Source organism: Capsicum annuum, chromosome 6, assembly GCF_002878395.1.
Source record: "Capsicum annuum cultivar UCD-10X-F1 chromosome 6, UCD10Xv1.1, whole genome shotgun sequence".
In the NCBI taxonomy this organism is placed as follows: Eukaryota; Viridiplantae; Streptophyta; class Magnoliopsida; order Solanales; family Solanaceae; genus Capsicum; species Capsicum annuum.
In genome coordinates, this window is record NC_061116.1 from 155,500,316 (window position 1) to 155,516,871 (window position 16,556).

Genomic DNA, 16,556 nt, shown 5'->3' on the forward strand with positions numbered 1-16,556 from the left:
AAAAATGAATTCGATTATATTTAATTTGATCTACTCTTTTATTGATTTTTTTTAGAGTTAACATGAATTTTAACAATTTTATATATTTACATGGTATAATTTGTGATAAATTAGCAAAAAGAAAAATTTTTTATTAATAAATTTAATATTTATAATAATTAAAGACATTTTAATAAACTTTCTAGTTATGATACAATATCATATTATCAAACCATCATCCAAACAAACACTTGTGGCAAATTAGCAGGGTGAAAATCATTTTACCCATCAAGTTTACTTTAAAAATCAAACTCCCCCTCTACTTTGAATAATAAGCATTCCCCTTTTATTTTGACAATGTCTATTTTAATCTTGGCACTAGCAATATCTTCTTATAGTATACATTATTTATTTAAGTTAAGTATTTATATATTTTTATTTAAATTTTTTAGTTTAACCATTTTAATGAACTTTGTCACAAAAGTTAATGTTATTTTTTATGATTATTATTTTATTGAGATAACACACAAGTATTTTTTCCCCAAAAAGGAGTATAAAAATATTCTGATACTTGATGGCCAGATCAATAAAAATGAGTTTAGGTGGTAATAGGTCCCCTTTAAAGTTTAAGTATGTCATACCAACTTCAGATATAGTTTAGGGATACCTTGTACTTTATCTCTTATTTTACATGCATTAAGTGTTATATATATATATATATATATATATATATGCACATGAGTTTCAATATACTTCCTCTGTTCTTTTTTACTTATCACTTTGCATTTTTTCAGGTCAATCTGCATAAATTTTGACAAATATTTTAAGATATATTTTTCATTTTATTAATATGAAGAAGGATTGCAACTTATAACATTTTTCATATATTTTCTGATCATCTAAATTTTAAATTTAAATATTAAATTATATATCTTAAAATGTTGGTCAAAGTTCATATAGGTTGACTTAAAAAAGCCAAATAGTGACAAGTAAACGTGAACAGAGGGAGTATATATTTATAATATAAGTAAACTTTTGAATTAATTTAGTATAAAATATATCTCCATTTTTGTTATATGTTATTATATTACATGCATTGGAATATGTTTATAAAATTATTTTTATTTGTTATTTTCACTAGTATGAATAGATATTACGGTTTTAATTATTATTAATAAATAAATTTGTATATCATGGTCATTTATTTCATTTAGAACATCACTAACTTATATACTTAATATATGTTTCTCACTTTTATCTAGAAAATAATTTTCTTTTTATTTACAAAAATTTACTATATATATTAAAAATATAATAATTTTAAGAGGTAAAAAAATAAAGATTAATAGTGTAAGGGTAAAATAAGTATTTAAAAAAGACAAGTAGGAAAAAAGGAACAATACTTATTGTTTAAAGTTGAGGGGAGAGTGATTTTTAGGGTGTGTTTGGTATGATGGAAAATATTTTCTTGGAAAATAAGTTGGTTTTCTACTTATTTTCTCATGTTTGGTTAGTGAGTGGAAAATATTTTTGGTTTTCTACTTATTTTCTCATGTTTGGTTGGTGAGTGAAAAATATTTTTCGAAAAATATTTTATGGTGTTTGGTTGGTGAGTAGAGACTACTTTTTAGAAAAATATTTTCTAGTGTTTGATTGGTGAGTGAATTTTTTTTTTTTAGAAAATACTACTAACTGTTAACTAGTATATCAGCACCTCTAGCAACTCAACAACTTGTAAGAACTAATTTAAGCATAACAAATACTATCAATATTGAATACTAAAATATAACAATCACTAAATTTAAACAACTATTAATTAGCAAATATAGGAGACACTTTTCAATATTTTGTCAGGACAAATGGAACGACAAACTTATTCAACCCCGTGAAACAAGTTACATCGATGACAAAATGAAATATGCAATTAGCAAAAGTAACATAGGTAAATCTTCCTCTATGCATATGAAAATAACAATACATTCAACGAATATTGAAAATGAAAAAAATTCAGGCTTCACTATTTTTTATTTCAAGCAGTAAAAAATTGAAGTAAAGCACAGTGAAAAATATTTCTGAGTAATGTAAATTTTTGAGAAATGTGAATATTTTGAGTCATGTGAATATGAGTGTTGTAGGGGTGAGGAAGAGGGGTGGAGGTAGGATCATTAGTCACATTTGTCATTTTCTGAAAAATAACTTTCTTGGCCCATGAGGAAAGTCAATTTCCCTCAAATTGAGGACAATGAGAGGGAAGTCAATTTCCCTCAAATTGAGAAAAATGAGTTGTTGTAGAAAATATTTTTTAAACATTTAATTGCAACCAAACAAAGAAAAATAGGAAAATATTATAGAAAAATATTTTTCAGAAAATATTTTCCATCATACCAAACACACCCTTAAAGTAAAATTGTGGGGGAAATGATTTTCACCCCAAATTAGCGTAATTTAAAATTGAGGGGGAAATGATTTTCACCCCAAATTAGCATAATTAATTTGCTTCTACAATGGTTTGTGTACTTTTTTCCTTTTTTCTTTTTGGTACTTTTAAAGTCTTTTTTTTTTCCAGTTTATTCTCGTGTCCCACTTCCACGTATTTAATGAGGCCAAAATTGGAAAATTAAGACGCCCAACCTTCTTTTCACCCTTTGCAGTCTGGCTATTTTCTGTTTTCCCCTCTTTGTGCCAGCAGCTTAAGGACTCGTTTATTTCTAGGAGAAAAGAAATCCTTGGGGACTATGATGTCTCGTTGTTAATTCGGTCGAAAAATTTCAGTTTATTGGTTGTAATTAGGGTTTTTTCCAGAGCAATTTCATTGAAACTTTTGTTGCTTCAGACAGTAAAGGATTTAGGGTTTTTTGATGTAAGTTTTTTTTTTTTTTTTGTATTAGCAATTTTCATGCATTGTTCTTTAAGTGACTTTTATGATATTTCTTGTAATCTAATTGGAAAATTACCGTTTGATATATTTGGTGACAAGATGGAATTTTGATTGAAGATGTAATTCTTGCATTGTCTGAGCGGGATTCGGTTCTTGAAATTGAGCTAATCTTAGCCCTCTGATTTTTGGTTTTGTTCCAATGTTTTATAGGAGGGTGTGGAGTTCCCGAATTAGGATAGAAAGGTAGTGGGTCGTGTGGAGCGTTGGCTGTCGTAGTAATAGCCTTATTTTTGTAGTGTATTGCTTTTGATTTCCTTTTTTATATGCATTTATTGTGTTTCAGTTATTGCACTATGTTGTTGGTGTTGCTGCAATTGTTTTCTTCAGTGTCGTTTTCTCCCCTATCACATCTACTTTGATTTGATGTACTCGAGCCAAGGGTCTTTCGGAAACAACTTTTCTACCTCGACGAGGTAGAAGTAAGGTCTGCGTACACTCTACCCTCCCCAAACCCCACCTGTGGGATTTCACTGGGAGTATCGTTGTTGTTCCAATCGTTTTAATATAATATGACACATATTGCACAATTGGAAGGTTTAATATTTTTTTTTTTTTGGGATGGTGGGTGTTTCAGTCTGAAGTTGGTTTTTGGTTAATATGTGAATTAGATAAAGTATTGATAATTATTTCTACATTTTCAGCATTGAGACCATAGTTTCTAATTATCTGGGGTTTAATGATACTACGGTTTACTGTTGTTATTTTTGTTATATTCCTTCAGAACATATATGCAGATAGTAAACCTTTGTGGTTAAACAAATTTAATGAAATTTTCGTACTTTTCTTTTCTAGTTAAGAAGAAGAAAAGAAATCTATGACCTTTGATTGATTACTGTTGCAGCCAAACCTTATCTTGTCGGTCAGACTGTATTGATTTAGAATATTGAATATTCAGGCATTTGTTTTTAAAGCTAATTTTTGTTGAAGAAAGTATTTTGATGTAGGAATTTAGTAATTTCTTTTTGTTTTGAAGAATACGGCATGTAGACATGGGCACAGCTAGGGGGCCAGGGTGTGGGGGGTCGTAAGGGAGGTTTTTCCGTACCCCTTCGCTGGAAAATTACACCTATTTATACAAGGTCATTTTTTTTTTGTGTATATATAGTAGCTGTTGAATCCCCTACTAAAAATTCTTGGCTCCACCACTGCATGTAGGTGAACTGGTGTGGGTGGGGAAAGCTGTTTTACTGGTCCAACTGAATGAAATGCTTCACAGGATAACTGTTTTGTTAGACTGTTAAATATGGCATAATTCTGCCAACTTGAGTAATTTGTATATAGCTGATTAAGAGATGGTATCACTATCATGCTCTTCATATTTTTTATCTTTCTTAATTGTCATCAGGAGGTCTTTCTTTTCTCATGCCTGTTGTTTATAGTGTGGATAATGGGTACTACAAGAATAATCTGCATTGATTTATGATTTACTGTTTACAGCTGAACGGATGGCTAGTGATACTCGGTCTGGGAGGAAAAATAAGGATACTGAGAGCAATAAATCAAAGAACAAACAGTCTGATAAAGGTTCACTAAGTTCTGGCTCTGGGAAGACAGATAAATCCAGTTTAAGAAGGTCAGGTCGAGAAACAAAGCAAGCAGCTTCAAGCCCATCAAGTACAACGAAGTCCAAGCGTCTTGAGAAGCAGCCACCAAGCCCGCCAACTGTTAAGAGGAGAGCTGGATTAATTGAGAAACCGAATTCTCCAAGCCCTTTAAGAAGGTCTGACAGGGGTAAGAAACCTGCCTCATCCAGTTCGTCAAGATCAAGTTACTTGGGAAGAGGATCCGATTCATCTGTCAAAAAGAAGGAAAAAAGAGAGAAAAGTGTGAAGGAGCTGATAATGGAAGCTGAAAGTTATAGCACTAGCAGGGAAAATGGTGCAGCTTCTGTTGGCTTGAAAAGGAAGACAATGGATGCCCGTACTTATAAGGCATTGTTCAAAAAGCAAAGAAAGAGATATATTGCACCAGGTAGACTGATCTCCCTCTTGTAGCTCTCATCAATTCTATAACAAGGGCTACACTTTCTTGTTAATTTATTCCTTTGTTTCCCCTCAAAGTTGTCTTAATTTTTCAGTTAGACACCTTAACTGAAGTCATGACATATTGACCAGCAGATTTATGTGCATAATCTGCCTATTAGATTGGAGACACCTCGAGAAAGTTAAAAAAAAATTAAAACGTGTTATCGAGACACAGTTACATGGTAAAGAAGCCAATGAAACAACAACACGTGGCATCCCAAAATATTTTAAAAAGCATTTGAGCCAAAAAGATTTAAAAATCTCCTTTCGCCGCCCCTTCCCCTTAGGGGAGAATCCACGATTTCAAGAAGTTAAGTGCATTATTACGAAGAGGTGAATTCAGGATATAAATTTGATGGGCACCTTTGGTTTGTTAGTATCAAACTCATTAAGCATTCGAATTTATAGGTTTTTAATTTTTGACATATATATCTGAACTCATGTCAAAAGCCGGGATCCATTAAGTCCATTGACTATGTACATCCTTAATTGCTACTAGTTTTGATATTTCTTGGTTTAATTGTATAAAATTTTTCCGTGACAAAAGTAGAGTAGGGATTTTGATGTGTTAGACTTGGATATTTTGGAAGAATAAACCAAACAAAGGAAGAAAAGAAAGTAGTAAATTATAACGCAAGGACATGTCTATTCCCATGGTTTGGCCCAATTTCTGAAAGGTAAAGGAAAAATCAACAAGCTGAACATAGGATTTGACCCCCCGGCCAACTTAGAGTGGTGTACCCAATAACCACGACTCTTTTAGCTTGGGTGCACACACACACACATATATTTAATGAGGTATGTTGGAAAAAATAGCATCACTCTACATGATCTAGGGAGGGGAGCATGGATGCAGGTGAACTCAAGTCCCTGCCTAGATATGTCACTGCCTTCCCTCATCTCAGTTTTATCTTTTCTGGGGAGTAAAGTCTGGTATAAGTTCTGGTGCTTCAGGTATGAGGCCAAAAATGCTTTCCGTTGCCTGTTTCTGTTGTGTAGAGGTGTAGTGCATATTCATATCTGTTATGGGGGCTGCAAGTGGCATTTAGTGGTGGTAGCAGGAGGGGTTTTACAAGAAAATGGAGCAGTCCTGGTCTTTTAGGTGAATGGGGCGTGCATGTGTTTTATGTACTATATATAGTCTGTCGCAGGATGTCATCACTCCTTAGTCTCCAAGGGTTAACAGTAGAAGTTATTTGCAGTAGACGAGTAGTTATTTCTTTGTATTAATTAATTGTAGTTTCTTAGTCCAGTGGTAGTTACTTCTTTGTAGTAATTTGCAGTTTCTCATTCCAGTAATATTAGGAAGTATTTCCTAGTTTATAGGGGTAGTTATCTCATCATAATTGTATTTAAACACTATGTTTATTCTATGAAAGGTAAGAAGAAAATTATAAAGTTTTTGAGTACTTCAAACTCAAGAGACTGCAGGTTCTCTCTTAATGAATCAGCACCATAGGTCGTAGAAAGAAAACATTACATTCAATATTTCAGCATCCTATAACTAGATCCATATCCGGGGCCTGTAACTCAGATGGTGTTTTGGATTTGTGTGCTCAGAGTATCTATGGATGGAGTGTAAGAGAATCTCAGGTGGTATGGGTTTCAAGAAGGTGCGGTGAAGGCGAGTTTTTATTGTTCCGTCTTAGCTGAAGAAATTATAAAGATGAGTCTTGGGTATATGTGGGTGTTGCTATGAGAGGAAGGTAAGTGTTGTGTTTGAGAGGTTTTAGAAGCTATGATGTTTTGCTGTTTTTGTTTTTGATTGGAGTATGGACAGTGTGGAATTTTCTGGTGGTGGAAAGGAAGTATTTAGCGATGCTGTGTGCTTCAGGTGGTTGAGCGAGGACGACTTATTGTCTATCATAACAAATGATGATGACTGAAGAAGCTAGAAAAGCCTCAAGTTGGCTTCTAATGGCAGTGAAAATGGTGAATCTTTTAGTGTTTTTTTATTTCTTTTTCTGATTGGTCCTTTTAGGGGTTTTTGGGAGATAGAAGTCAAAATGCTGAGAGAGAAGAAGCATGAGAAAAGCAAAAATAAAAATGAAATAGTTATGTATTTTGCTTGTATTGACATGTGTCATTGGATATGTACATGCATAATTTAAAGTTAGTTATTGTACCATGTTATTAGCTAGTGGTTAATAGGACACATTTTTGACTTAACATTAGGTTTTCCATAGGTCAACCCTCAGATAAGGTGTCTAAATGAAAAGTTGGACAACTTTGTGGGGGCTATCTTTGTATTTTATAATTTCAATGCTGAGAGTGATGTTTTAAAGCTAACTGAATTGGCATTGTCTTATTTTGGGTTTTTTTGAATTGCTGAATTTCTATACTGATGTAGATGCTTTCTCCTGAATAGAAAGTAAGGACAAGTTGGAAAGCCCAAAGAAGTCATCAATAGTTGAAGGCATTGACAGTGATGAGGCAGATTGCAAGCCAATTGACGGGGATAATGGATCTCATCAAAAAGTTGTAAAAGATCTGAAAGAACATCCTGATGCTGTTGCTTCTGCAAGGTCCATTTCTAGCTTAGAAGCTTCTGCAGCAGATGCTTCGGTAAATGATTTAGGGGAATCACCGTATTCAAACCGCAGATGCTGTCCAACAGAAAAATCTGCTGCTCTTCCTGCAGAAAATGGTTCGGAAGTATCTAAAGATGGTTGCACAGTGGGAGAAATTTCTGGTGATTCTGAAATGATTCCAGAGGGTTGCTCTGTGCTTGAGGATAATTTGCATATCGCTGAGTTGACATGTTCCACTTCTACAAATGGTGATATTATCCTGAAGAGTGGTGAAATAGGTACTGCTAATTGTTCTGAGACACATAATGATACGTGTGACTTGGCTGAAGTGTCTCCTCCACCATTAGGTGATCTTGAAAAGCTTGGTGAAGGTGGTACTTGTGCTTCATGCTCTAGACAGATAAGGTGACTTTTCTTCTCTTTCTATTTACATTTTGTTTCTACCAATACTGCGCTGCCATAATAACTTGACTTTAGCATAGTGAATCATCACATTTAAAACTTAAAAGTACGATGTCCTTTAGATATTTTAGGTGTCACTTATGCTAAGACTCAAACGTATTACATGCAGGTCAATGTTGCACTTGACTTATAAAGTATTCTGGAGATGACACCCAAAATTTCTCTCTTCATAGTGCTTTATTTTTATAGGTAACGTTAAAATATTATTGGTGTAAACCAGCAGTAGGAGAAAAGTAGATCCAAAAATTAACGTTACAGTGTGTGTAAAGAACTGAGGAAGTCAACTTAAAACACATTTGCTGTGGCTCTGTAAGAAGTATACACTTGTCTCTAAGATTAACTAAATTTTCCTTCTGTGCCAAATACTCGAACATTCTTTTTTCATATGACCCACCAAATCATGAAGTTCGTGATGGACCTAGAGGATTTAATCATATCCATTTCTTGTGGGTCAAATGTTTAAATGTGTGTAGATCCTGCAAGTGTATTGACCTTAGTTGTGTTGAGATGTTTCCAAGTATTTTGTCAATACCGCACTCAATTGGTGTAAGAATGGATTTGTTTCTCTTTTTTTTTTTGGATATTGTTTTTGTTCATCTAGACTGCTATTTCTTTTCCAAAGCATCAGTTCAGGAATGATAGACAACAATATGCTTCCTAAGACCAAGATGAAGTAGCCCAACTGATCCTTTTTGCCTTTTTGGGATAAAATAAATATTTACTAGGTTTAAACTTTGGCAATGACATCATTGTTCTTGGATTTCTCCGCACTTCTGAATCATCCTATCGCCTTTTATTCATCACATTGGTGATATATTATTACTTTTTAATTTTCTCTTAATCCCTCCCCAGGAGCTTCCCTCTCTGACTCCTTGTTGACTCGAACCCACAACCTTAGAGTTGGAGCTGGAGGGTGCTTACCACTTGAGCAACCCTGTCTCATCTTTTGATGTATTGTTACTTTTGGGCCTTGGATAGATTTATTAGGTTATCAGTCATTCAGTCTGTACTTCCATCTGTAAGAGACAAATTGCGGTTTAAAGCTTCTATGTTTTACTTATGTAGTTGTTTACTGTTTTCCTTTCATAACTTGCAGGTTAAATCATGACTCGCCAGAGGAGGAGCTGTGCTCATGTGCTGGACTGTCGGGCAGGGATTACAGTAACCTTTCTAGTCTCAAGGTTCGTGCCTTTAGACGTGGAGAAGTTGAAGCATCTTGTATTCATAGTAGATGCGAGGGTCGTAAAGACCCAATGAACTATCTAAGTTTACTATAGTATCCATATACAATGTGTGCAACAAGTTTTTCGGTGACTGCAAAGAAAAGCAGTTAATGGTTAATTGGTTATAAGATTGGGAGATTATGGTCAATAAAAAAGGAGAAAGATTTGGAGATTAAACACCAAATACACACATATCCTAGATGATACAACATGTGACAAAAATACAAGAGCAGTTGAATACAACACATATTGTATGGTAGTCAACTTTGAGAAACTTTTCAGTTGTCAAAAACTGGGAAGTCCTAAATCGCCAACTAGCTGTCAGTTTGTTCTTATTATTCTTTTTTCTTTGTAGTATGAGCATCATGTCCTTGCCACTTTCTCTTAACAGGTAATGGGTCATGTTAGTTCAATTATCAGTTATTCTAATTGTTTGTGCTCCACTTCATTTACCAAAGGGGATTTACATATCAGAATAAAGCCATTTTCTGTCATGTGGCTAGCAGCTCTGCATATTCTTGTAACCAATTATTTCAGACTGTTATTTTATTGTTATGAATTGCTTTCTCAATATTTAATAATTTTCTTATGCTCAAACGCATTTCATTTTAGGATAGAGTTGGTTCTGAAGCTGCAAGTCTTTCCGATTCCAGAGAAGGATGCAATATACAATTGAACGAGGCACTTTCAGTTTCTCAAAGGGGCAGTGACGAAAAAATGTGCGCCACATGCAAGCAAGGTGGAAAGATGCTGTGGGTACCATTTGCAATTATGCACAATTATGTGATGGTCAATAAAGATCTTTCATGTCATACTGAGAAAAAAATCAGCTCTACCTAACCTAAACACATTTGCTTTATTCTGTTTTTATTTTGTTGCCAATTTTTTTTCTGGTTAATTAATGGATTGTGGATGCACCCCACAATGATTTTTCCATTTGGGTTATGCATTAATCGTTGTCAGCTAGCACAATAGCCTGGCTTAGAATGGCCATGTTTATGTCTTGATTTTTATCATTTGCACTCAACATACTTTTCAGGATCTGCAATGGAAGAGGTTGCAGGAGATGCTATCATCTCTCTTGCTTAGTTCCTCCACTAGATGATTTTCCACCAGGAGCTTGGCATTGTAACTTGTGTGTCAAGAAAAAGATTGAATCTGGTGTGCATTCAGTGACGGAAGGAGTTGAATCAATTTTGGATGTTAGAGAAGTGGAAGTAGCAGGTGCGAAAGGTTTGATGTAAAAGTTTATTACATAAGACATTTGTACTGGAGCTGTGAATATGAGCTATGACTAGTTATTGACCTGTGTTACATCTTTTAATATTGCTCGCCTTCTGTTGATTCTTGCTCTTTACTATTTTGTTTTCTTCTTTGCTTTTATTTTAGGAACGTATAGGCAGAAGCAGTATCTTGTGAAATACCATGGTCTTGCTCATGCACACAATTGTTGGGTTGCAGAGGCACAGTTGCTTATTGATGCACCATTGCTTATTGCAAACTATAATCATAGGAATCAGGTCGGAATTATTTAGTTGAAGACTTTTATATGTTTTCTTTTTCTTCTCTTCATATTTTCTGCCAACTTGACTAAATGGATAATTATTTGCACAAACACATGCAAAGAATGATATCCATTTATCATAAAAAATACTTTTTTTGGAGTTCTCACGAGTAACAGCTTCTTCATCATTTTAGGATGTGAGGTGGATCTCAGAGTGGACAGTGCCACATCGTCTCTTGAAGAAAAGATCACTGATGTTCTCCAAGCTGAATGGTCAAGATGCAGGTGATAATAACAAATGCCTGTTTGAATGGCTTGTGAAATGGAAGGGACTTGGTTATGAGTATGCTACATGGGAATTGGAGAATGCTAATTTTCTGAAGTCACAGCATGGTGAAAGCCTCATTAAAGATTTCAATATTCGTCGTGAAAAGGCAAAACGGGGAATTGACAAGGTGCTTATTTTCATGATATTACTTGAAAATTATGCCACTGATTTCACTTCTTAATCTGATAAGTGATAAGTATCTTGATGTTGCTAAAGTACTTTTTAGTGCCTTGTACTAGTTGGTTTTGTAACTTATAAATCCTAAATTTTGCTCTAATATGTATGCAACCTCAGTTTCCTGCTGCCATTGACATAAACGGTAGGAAGTCCCTACGCTAAACATAAAATTTTGGTTGTTGTTTGGGGATATTTTGAATGAGTAGTCCAGAAGAAATTTGTTATGTGTTTGTGTGCTTCATGTCATATATATTGGTGGTAGTAGCCGTCAACTTTGTAATATTAATTGCAATCTTCTCTTGCAGCTGCAGAATCAAAAGGGACCACTCGTCAAACTATCAGAACTTTCTGCTGGAGGTTCACTTATAACAGATTCGAATGTGCTGAACAATGTGAACAAGCTACGCGAGTGTTGGTTGAAGTGCCAAAACACCGCTGTCTTTGATGACCAGGTGAGTTCATTTTACAGGATATGCTCTTCTAGGTGGGAAAGAATACTGCTGAACATTCTATGTAGTGCAAATCAATAATGGATGACTGATGGCAGACATGATAGTGAAGCTGGATTCTCAAGCCCTTAGAGATAGTTTTAAGTATATAGGGTTTATGATTCAGGGGAATGGGGAGATTGACGAGGATGTCATGCACCGTATTAGTGCAGGGTGGCTGAAATAGAGGCTCGCTTTGGGAGTCTTGTGATAAGAAGGTGCCTCCTAAGCTTAAAATTAAGTTCTACAGAGTGGCAGTGCGACCAGCTATGTTGTATGGAGCAGAGTGTGAGCCAGTTAAAAACTCCCACATCCAAAAGTTGAAGGTGGCGGAGATGAGGATGTTGTGATGGATGTGTGGACTTAGTAGGAGAGATAAAGTTAGAAATGAGATTATTCGAGAGAAGATGGGAGTGGCTTCAGTGGAAGACAAGATGCAAGAAGTGAGGTTGAGATGGTTTAGACATGTGATAAGGAGGTGCCCGGATGCCCCAGTACGGAGGTGTGAGAGGTTGGCTATGAGTGGTTTCATGCATGGTAGAGGTAGGTCGAAAAAATATTGGAGGGAGATGATTAGGCATGACATGAAGCAATTGCAACTTACGAAGGACATGTCCCTTGATAAGAAGATATGGAGGACGTGGATTAGGATAGAGGGTTAGTGGGGAGGAGTGCGTCCTTACTAGTAGGGAGGAGTGCTTTATGTGTAGTTGTGTCTGTAGTCATAGTGTTACGCATTCTTGTAGTTTTTTGTTCGTGGTGTTTTGGTGATTTCAGATAGATAGTTTCTAGTATTAATCTATGGGTGTCTTGTTTCTTTTATCATTCTGTTGTGTGTTTTTATGTTTTTTGTTTTTTATACTGGTGGTGTTTGTCCTGAGCCGGGGGTCTATCGGAAACCTCTCTACTTCATCTGAGGTAGTGGTATTGGTATGGACTACGTACACTTTTTACCCTCCTCAAAACCCACTTTGTGGGAATTCACTGCGTATGTTGTTATTGTAAAGCAGTTAAAAGGATTTGAATGTCAAGTTTGATTGATAATTTTGAAGTTCTCGTTTGATGCTTGGTCAATGTCATTGTTCCTTTTATGTGCATTTGACTCTTCTTTGGAAACACTTTGTATTCTTGTCTCCCTGCTTGAGCCACAACACCCAGGATCTCTGCTCCAGGCTATTTTTTCCCTTTTATCACTCTTCAAATTCCATAAAGAGGTGCTTTTTCGATTATTTCCTCCTCATTCAGACACCTTTCTTGTTGAATAACATCCAATCTGAATATATATTTTCCTCATCTCCAGATTTCCATAGTCATTTAAGCTCCATTATTTCAATTTCCCTTTGAAAGCGAGAATGTAATCTCGGGTCTTCCTTATAATAAAGGATGAAATATGATCTATTTTGTTCCCTGCTACCACAGTTTGCACTGTGAAACTAATGGAGTATGGTCAGAACAAATGCTGGCCAGGATTTCTTGTTTGATATTCCTGAAAGAAATAAGGAACCTATCAATTCTGGATGATGTCTACCATCTATTCCCCCCAAAACCCCCCACCCCCATGGTTCATGTGTAATTTCTTCCTTCTCTGATGATCAATTAGCTCCATATCTTCAGTGACTCATTAATTTGGTATATCTAGTGCAGTTACTCTATTCAGAGGGGAATCTGACTATGTTAAAATCTCCACCTACCACCCAAGGTCCTGTAAAAAATCATTAGAGCTCTAATTTCCAACCGAACTTCTTGTCTTTAGCTGTCGCAATTTGGAGCATAAGTCCCTGTTCTGTGCCAATTGAAATCCTAAGTTTTGATACTTAAATCTGCATGTCAAAGAATAAGAACCTTCCCCTTCCATATTTTACTGTTCCATATCATTATATTACCCCACATCAATTGTTTTTCTCTTCTGAAACAAAGAAGAAAAGATTACCCCTAGTTCCACTAGCTCCCAAATGCCCACAAGTCCTTATATACTTCTTGGGAGTCACTGTGACTAAAGGTTTGGTCTCTTGTCTCTTTACTTTCCTGAAACTATCGATTTTCATAAATAGAGCTCGTGCGTCCTTTTTACATCCATGCAAATCAACCCCAATTTGTTTGCTTAATTTTATCGCATTCTGATGAAACCATAAAGATGCATCCATTTCTCCCTTTATCTTCTCTCCTGCAACTTTATCTTCAATGGTTCTGCTTCCTCAACTTACCGGATGCCTGTCTATGTAGACTCAAGCATATGCATGTCTTTTTTGTCCCCTATGATGTTAATTTGTGCAGCCTTTACTTCGATGTTAGTCGTGGCATCTTCGTATCATCAGCTTCTTCTTAAATCACCAGCTGCATTGTTTCCTGAAATTGAGGTTGATGGAGATTCTTCTCTTTCTTCGTTATCCATCTTTCCAGAACTTCGTAAGGAGTTCACAAGAGCGGACTTGTTTGCCTCAATTTTAATGAGCACTGTGTCCATTCTGTTAGAGATAGAAGTGGAGACCTAGTTTAATAGCTCGGCTTTAGTAAATCAAATCGAGCCTAATGTGAAACCTTTGTTCCATCACCTCTTTGGGGCACTTGGGTTGTTGAGTTACCCAGAACTCGACTCCTTTAAATATTTGGCCCTCTAGTTGTTGCCATGTAGCCTCCCTCTTACTTAACTTGAATTTTAAGTTAGGCACATGTTTACGTGCACCCCACTTCTATAATACAGATACCTACCCTGCGCTCCTTGATAAAATGCTTTATTGGCTGAAAGGTTTTCAGAGGCTCAGAGGCTCTGCTTCTTCTATGGAGAACAGCCTTGGTGGCAATTCACACCAAATGGACATTTATGAAAACTAAGACCCTTATTTGGAATGATCACCTCCTTAGGGACTTTCATCATCTCCTTTAATATAAATTCTCACCATTTTAGATGATTCTTTAGAGAAGTTTTTCTCTGTTTCCACCCATCCTCCACAGTGATCTCCTATGGCTTTGAAGACATGTTCTATCAGAGATGAAGCAATAGACTGGTAGCTTCGATCCATGGCCATAACCTAAGTTGCTCGGACTCGGCAATTTCGGTGCCGCACCCGTGTCGACACGACACTGACACGAGTAAGGGTGCGGGATCTGTGTCGGATCCGGTCAAACAAGATCGGGTGTGTTGACCAACAATTCGAAGAAAAATTTAAAAATTGATATCTCAAGGTAAAGATTTGAATAGCTCGGAAACAAAATACCTTCAATTCTGCCGCTACATAGTAATTTATGCCAGTCCTTCTGCCTCTTTTGAAGCTTTTTTCTTGGTAAATCTTGTTGTTCGAGTGGCTGTTGAAGGTAGTGTTCACGATGTTACAGGTTTTTGAAGCCGAGAATTGTCGGTGCCATGGTGCCATGGTGGACAACTAGATTGTGCGCATCATGATATTGTATTGTATTGAACAAAAAAAGATTGCAAAACATGTAGTTGGGGACGAAGATGGAGGAGAGAAGACGAAGCAGAGGAAAAGATGAAGAAGACGACTGTTCAGTCACCTAACACTATTTGTTTTCTAATTGACCTGCACTCCTTTAATAGCTGCCACATTCATTATTTGTTATTAAGAATAAACATTATAATTTTTTTAATTAAATGAGATAAGCTTTCCATATTAAATAATTGCATCTTTGATTATTTATTATTAAGAATAAATAATTTTTCTTTATTTTGATTAAATGAAATAAGCATTGTATATTAATTAGAGTTTATAAAATAAGGATAAATATTATAATTATTTAATTATAAATTAAAGATTAATGTATATGCTTTGAAAGCACACATTCTTTAATGAAACTAAATTTAGCGTAAGTATATATTGAACATATTAATATTCTCATTTTTTATTAGTTTTAAAATACTTGTCAATTTTGAACTATATGTATAAATTTTTGTTTCTTTTTGCCGAGTCCCCGCACCCGTATCCGTATCCAGATCCATATCCCTGAATCTCAAAAATTCGATCATGAAGGATCCGACACTCGGATCCGCGCCTGTGTCCGACACCCGCACTCGAGTCCAAGCAACTTAGGCCATAACAACCCTCAACTACCTAACTAATCCTTTACCGTAATCCATGTCCTCCATAATCTTCTATCCAAGGTCACGTCCTTGGTAAGCTGGAGCTGCATCATGTACTAGTCACTCTATCCAATGCTTCCTCGACCTTCTTTGCCTCTCCTATAATCATCCAAAACCAACCCCTCACACATCCGCACTGTGCATCCTTGCATCTCCTCTTCACATGCCCGAACCCCACCCCCGGTAGCATATGAGAGTCTAGATAATCTGTTCAAGAGAAAGGAAAAAGGGGTGGCTTGCAAGATTGATCTAGAGAAGGCGTATGATCATGTTAATTGACACTGCTTACTAGAATTGTTAAAGTTGATGAATTTTGTGAGAGATGGACAAAAATGGATAAGGTTTTGCATTTCAATAGTGAAGTTTTCCATTTTAATCAGTGGTAACCCTCAAGGATTCTACAGCTCTCATAGAGGTGAGGTATTAGACAGGGAGATCCTCTGTCACCTTATCTTTTTGTTTTGGTAATGGAAATCCTCAACAATATGTTGAGGAAGGAAGAAATCCCGGGTTGGATTAGGGGGCTCAAAATTGGCAGAAATGAAGAGGATGGTATGATACTTAAATCATACTTATTTTCTATGCCGATGGCTCCCTCTTGTTTTGTGAAGCTGATAGAGATCATATTCTACATTTGAGAAGGGTGTTGCTTTTGTTTTGAGGCAATCACTGGGCTACGAGTTAACCTGGCCAAAATTAGCATCTTCAGTATAAATGCTGATGAGAATATAGAAGAGTTGGCCGACAGTCTGGATTGTAAAGTAGAGAACTTCTTACTGCCTATTTGGGGCTGCCTTTAGGGGCAAAAA

General features: G+C 35.8%; 1 protein-coding gene across 6 annotated transcripts in view; it reads left to right on the forward strand.

Moving 5' to 3' along the window:
• The first annotated feature begins 2,530 nt into the window (after positions 1–2,530).
• LOC107873159 (helicase protein MOM1) overlaps positions 2,531–16,556 on the forward strand; it is a 41,497-nt gene continuing 27,471 nt past the window's right edge. For 3 of the 6 annotated variants that reach the window (XM_016719902.2, XM_016719906.2, XM_016719905.2), the window contains exons 1-9: positions 2,531–2,839; positions 4,355–4,888; positions 7,310–7,877; positions 9,031–9,115; positions 9,770–9,909; positions 10,197–10,390; positions 10,547–10,677; positions 10,856–11,116; positions 11,472–11,618. In XM_016719902.2, the coding sequence (XP_016575388.2) occupies positions 4,363–4,888; positions 7,310–7,877; positions 9,031–9,115; positions 9,770–9,909; positions 10,197–10,390; positions 10,547–10,677; positions 10,856–11,116; positions 11,472–11,618 (2,052 nt within the window). In that variant the 5' untranslated portion in view covers positions 2,531–2,839; positions 4,355–4,362. Of the gene's footprint in view, positions 2,840–4,354; positions 4,889–7,291; positions 7,878–9,030; positions 9,116–9,769; positions 9,910–10,196; positions 10,391–10,546; positions 10,678–10,855; positions 11,117–11,471; positions 11,619–16,556 lie in introns of those variants that run through there. The other 3 variants (XM_016719903.2, XM_016719904.2, XM_047414926.1) reach the window with 3 other exon arrangements.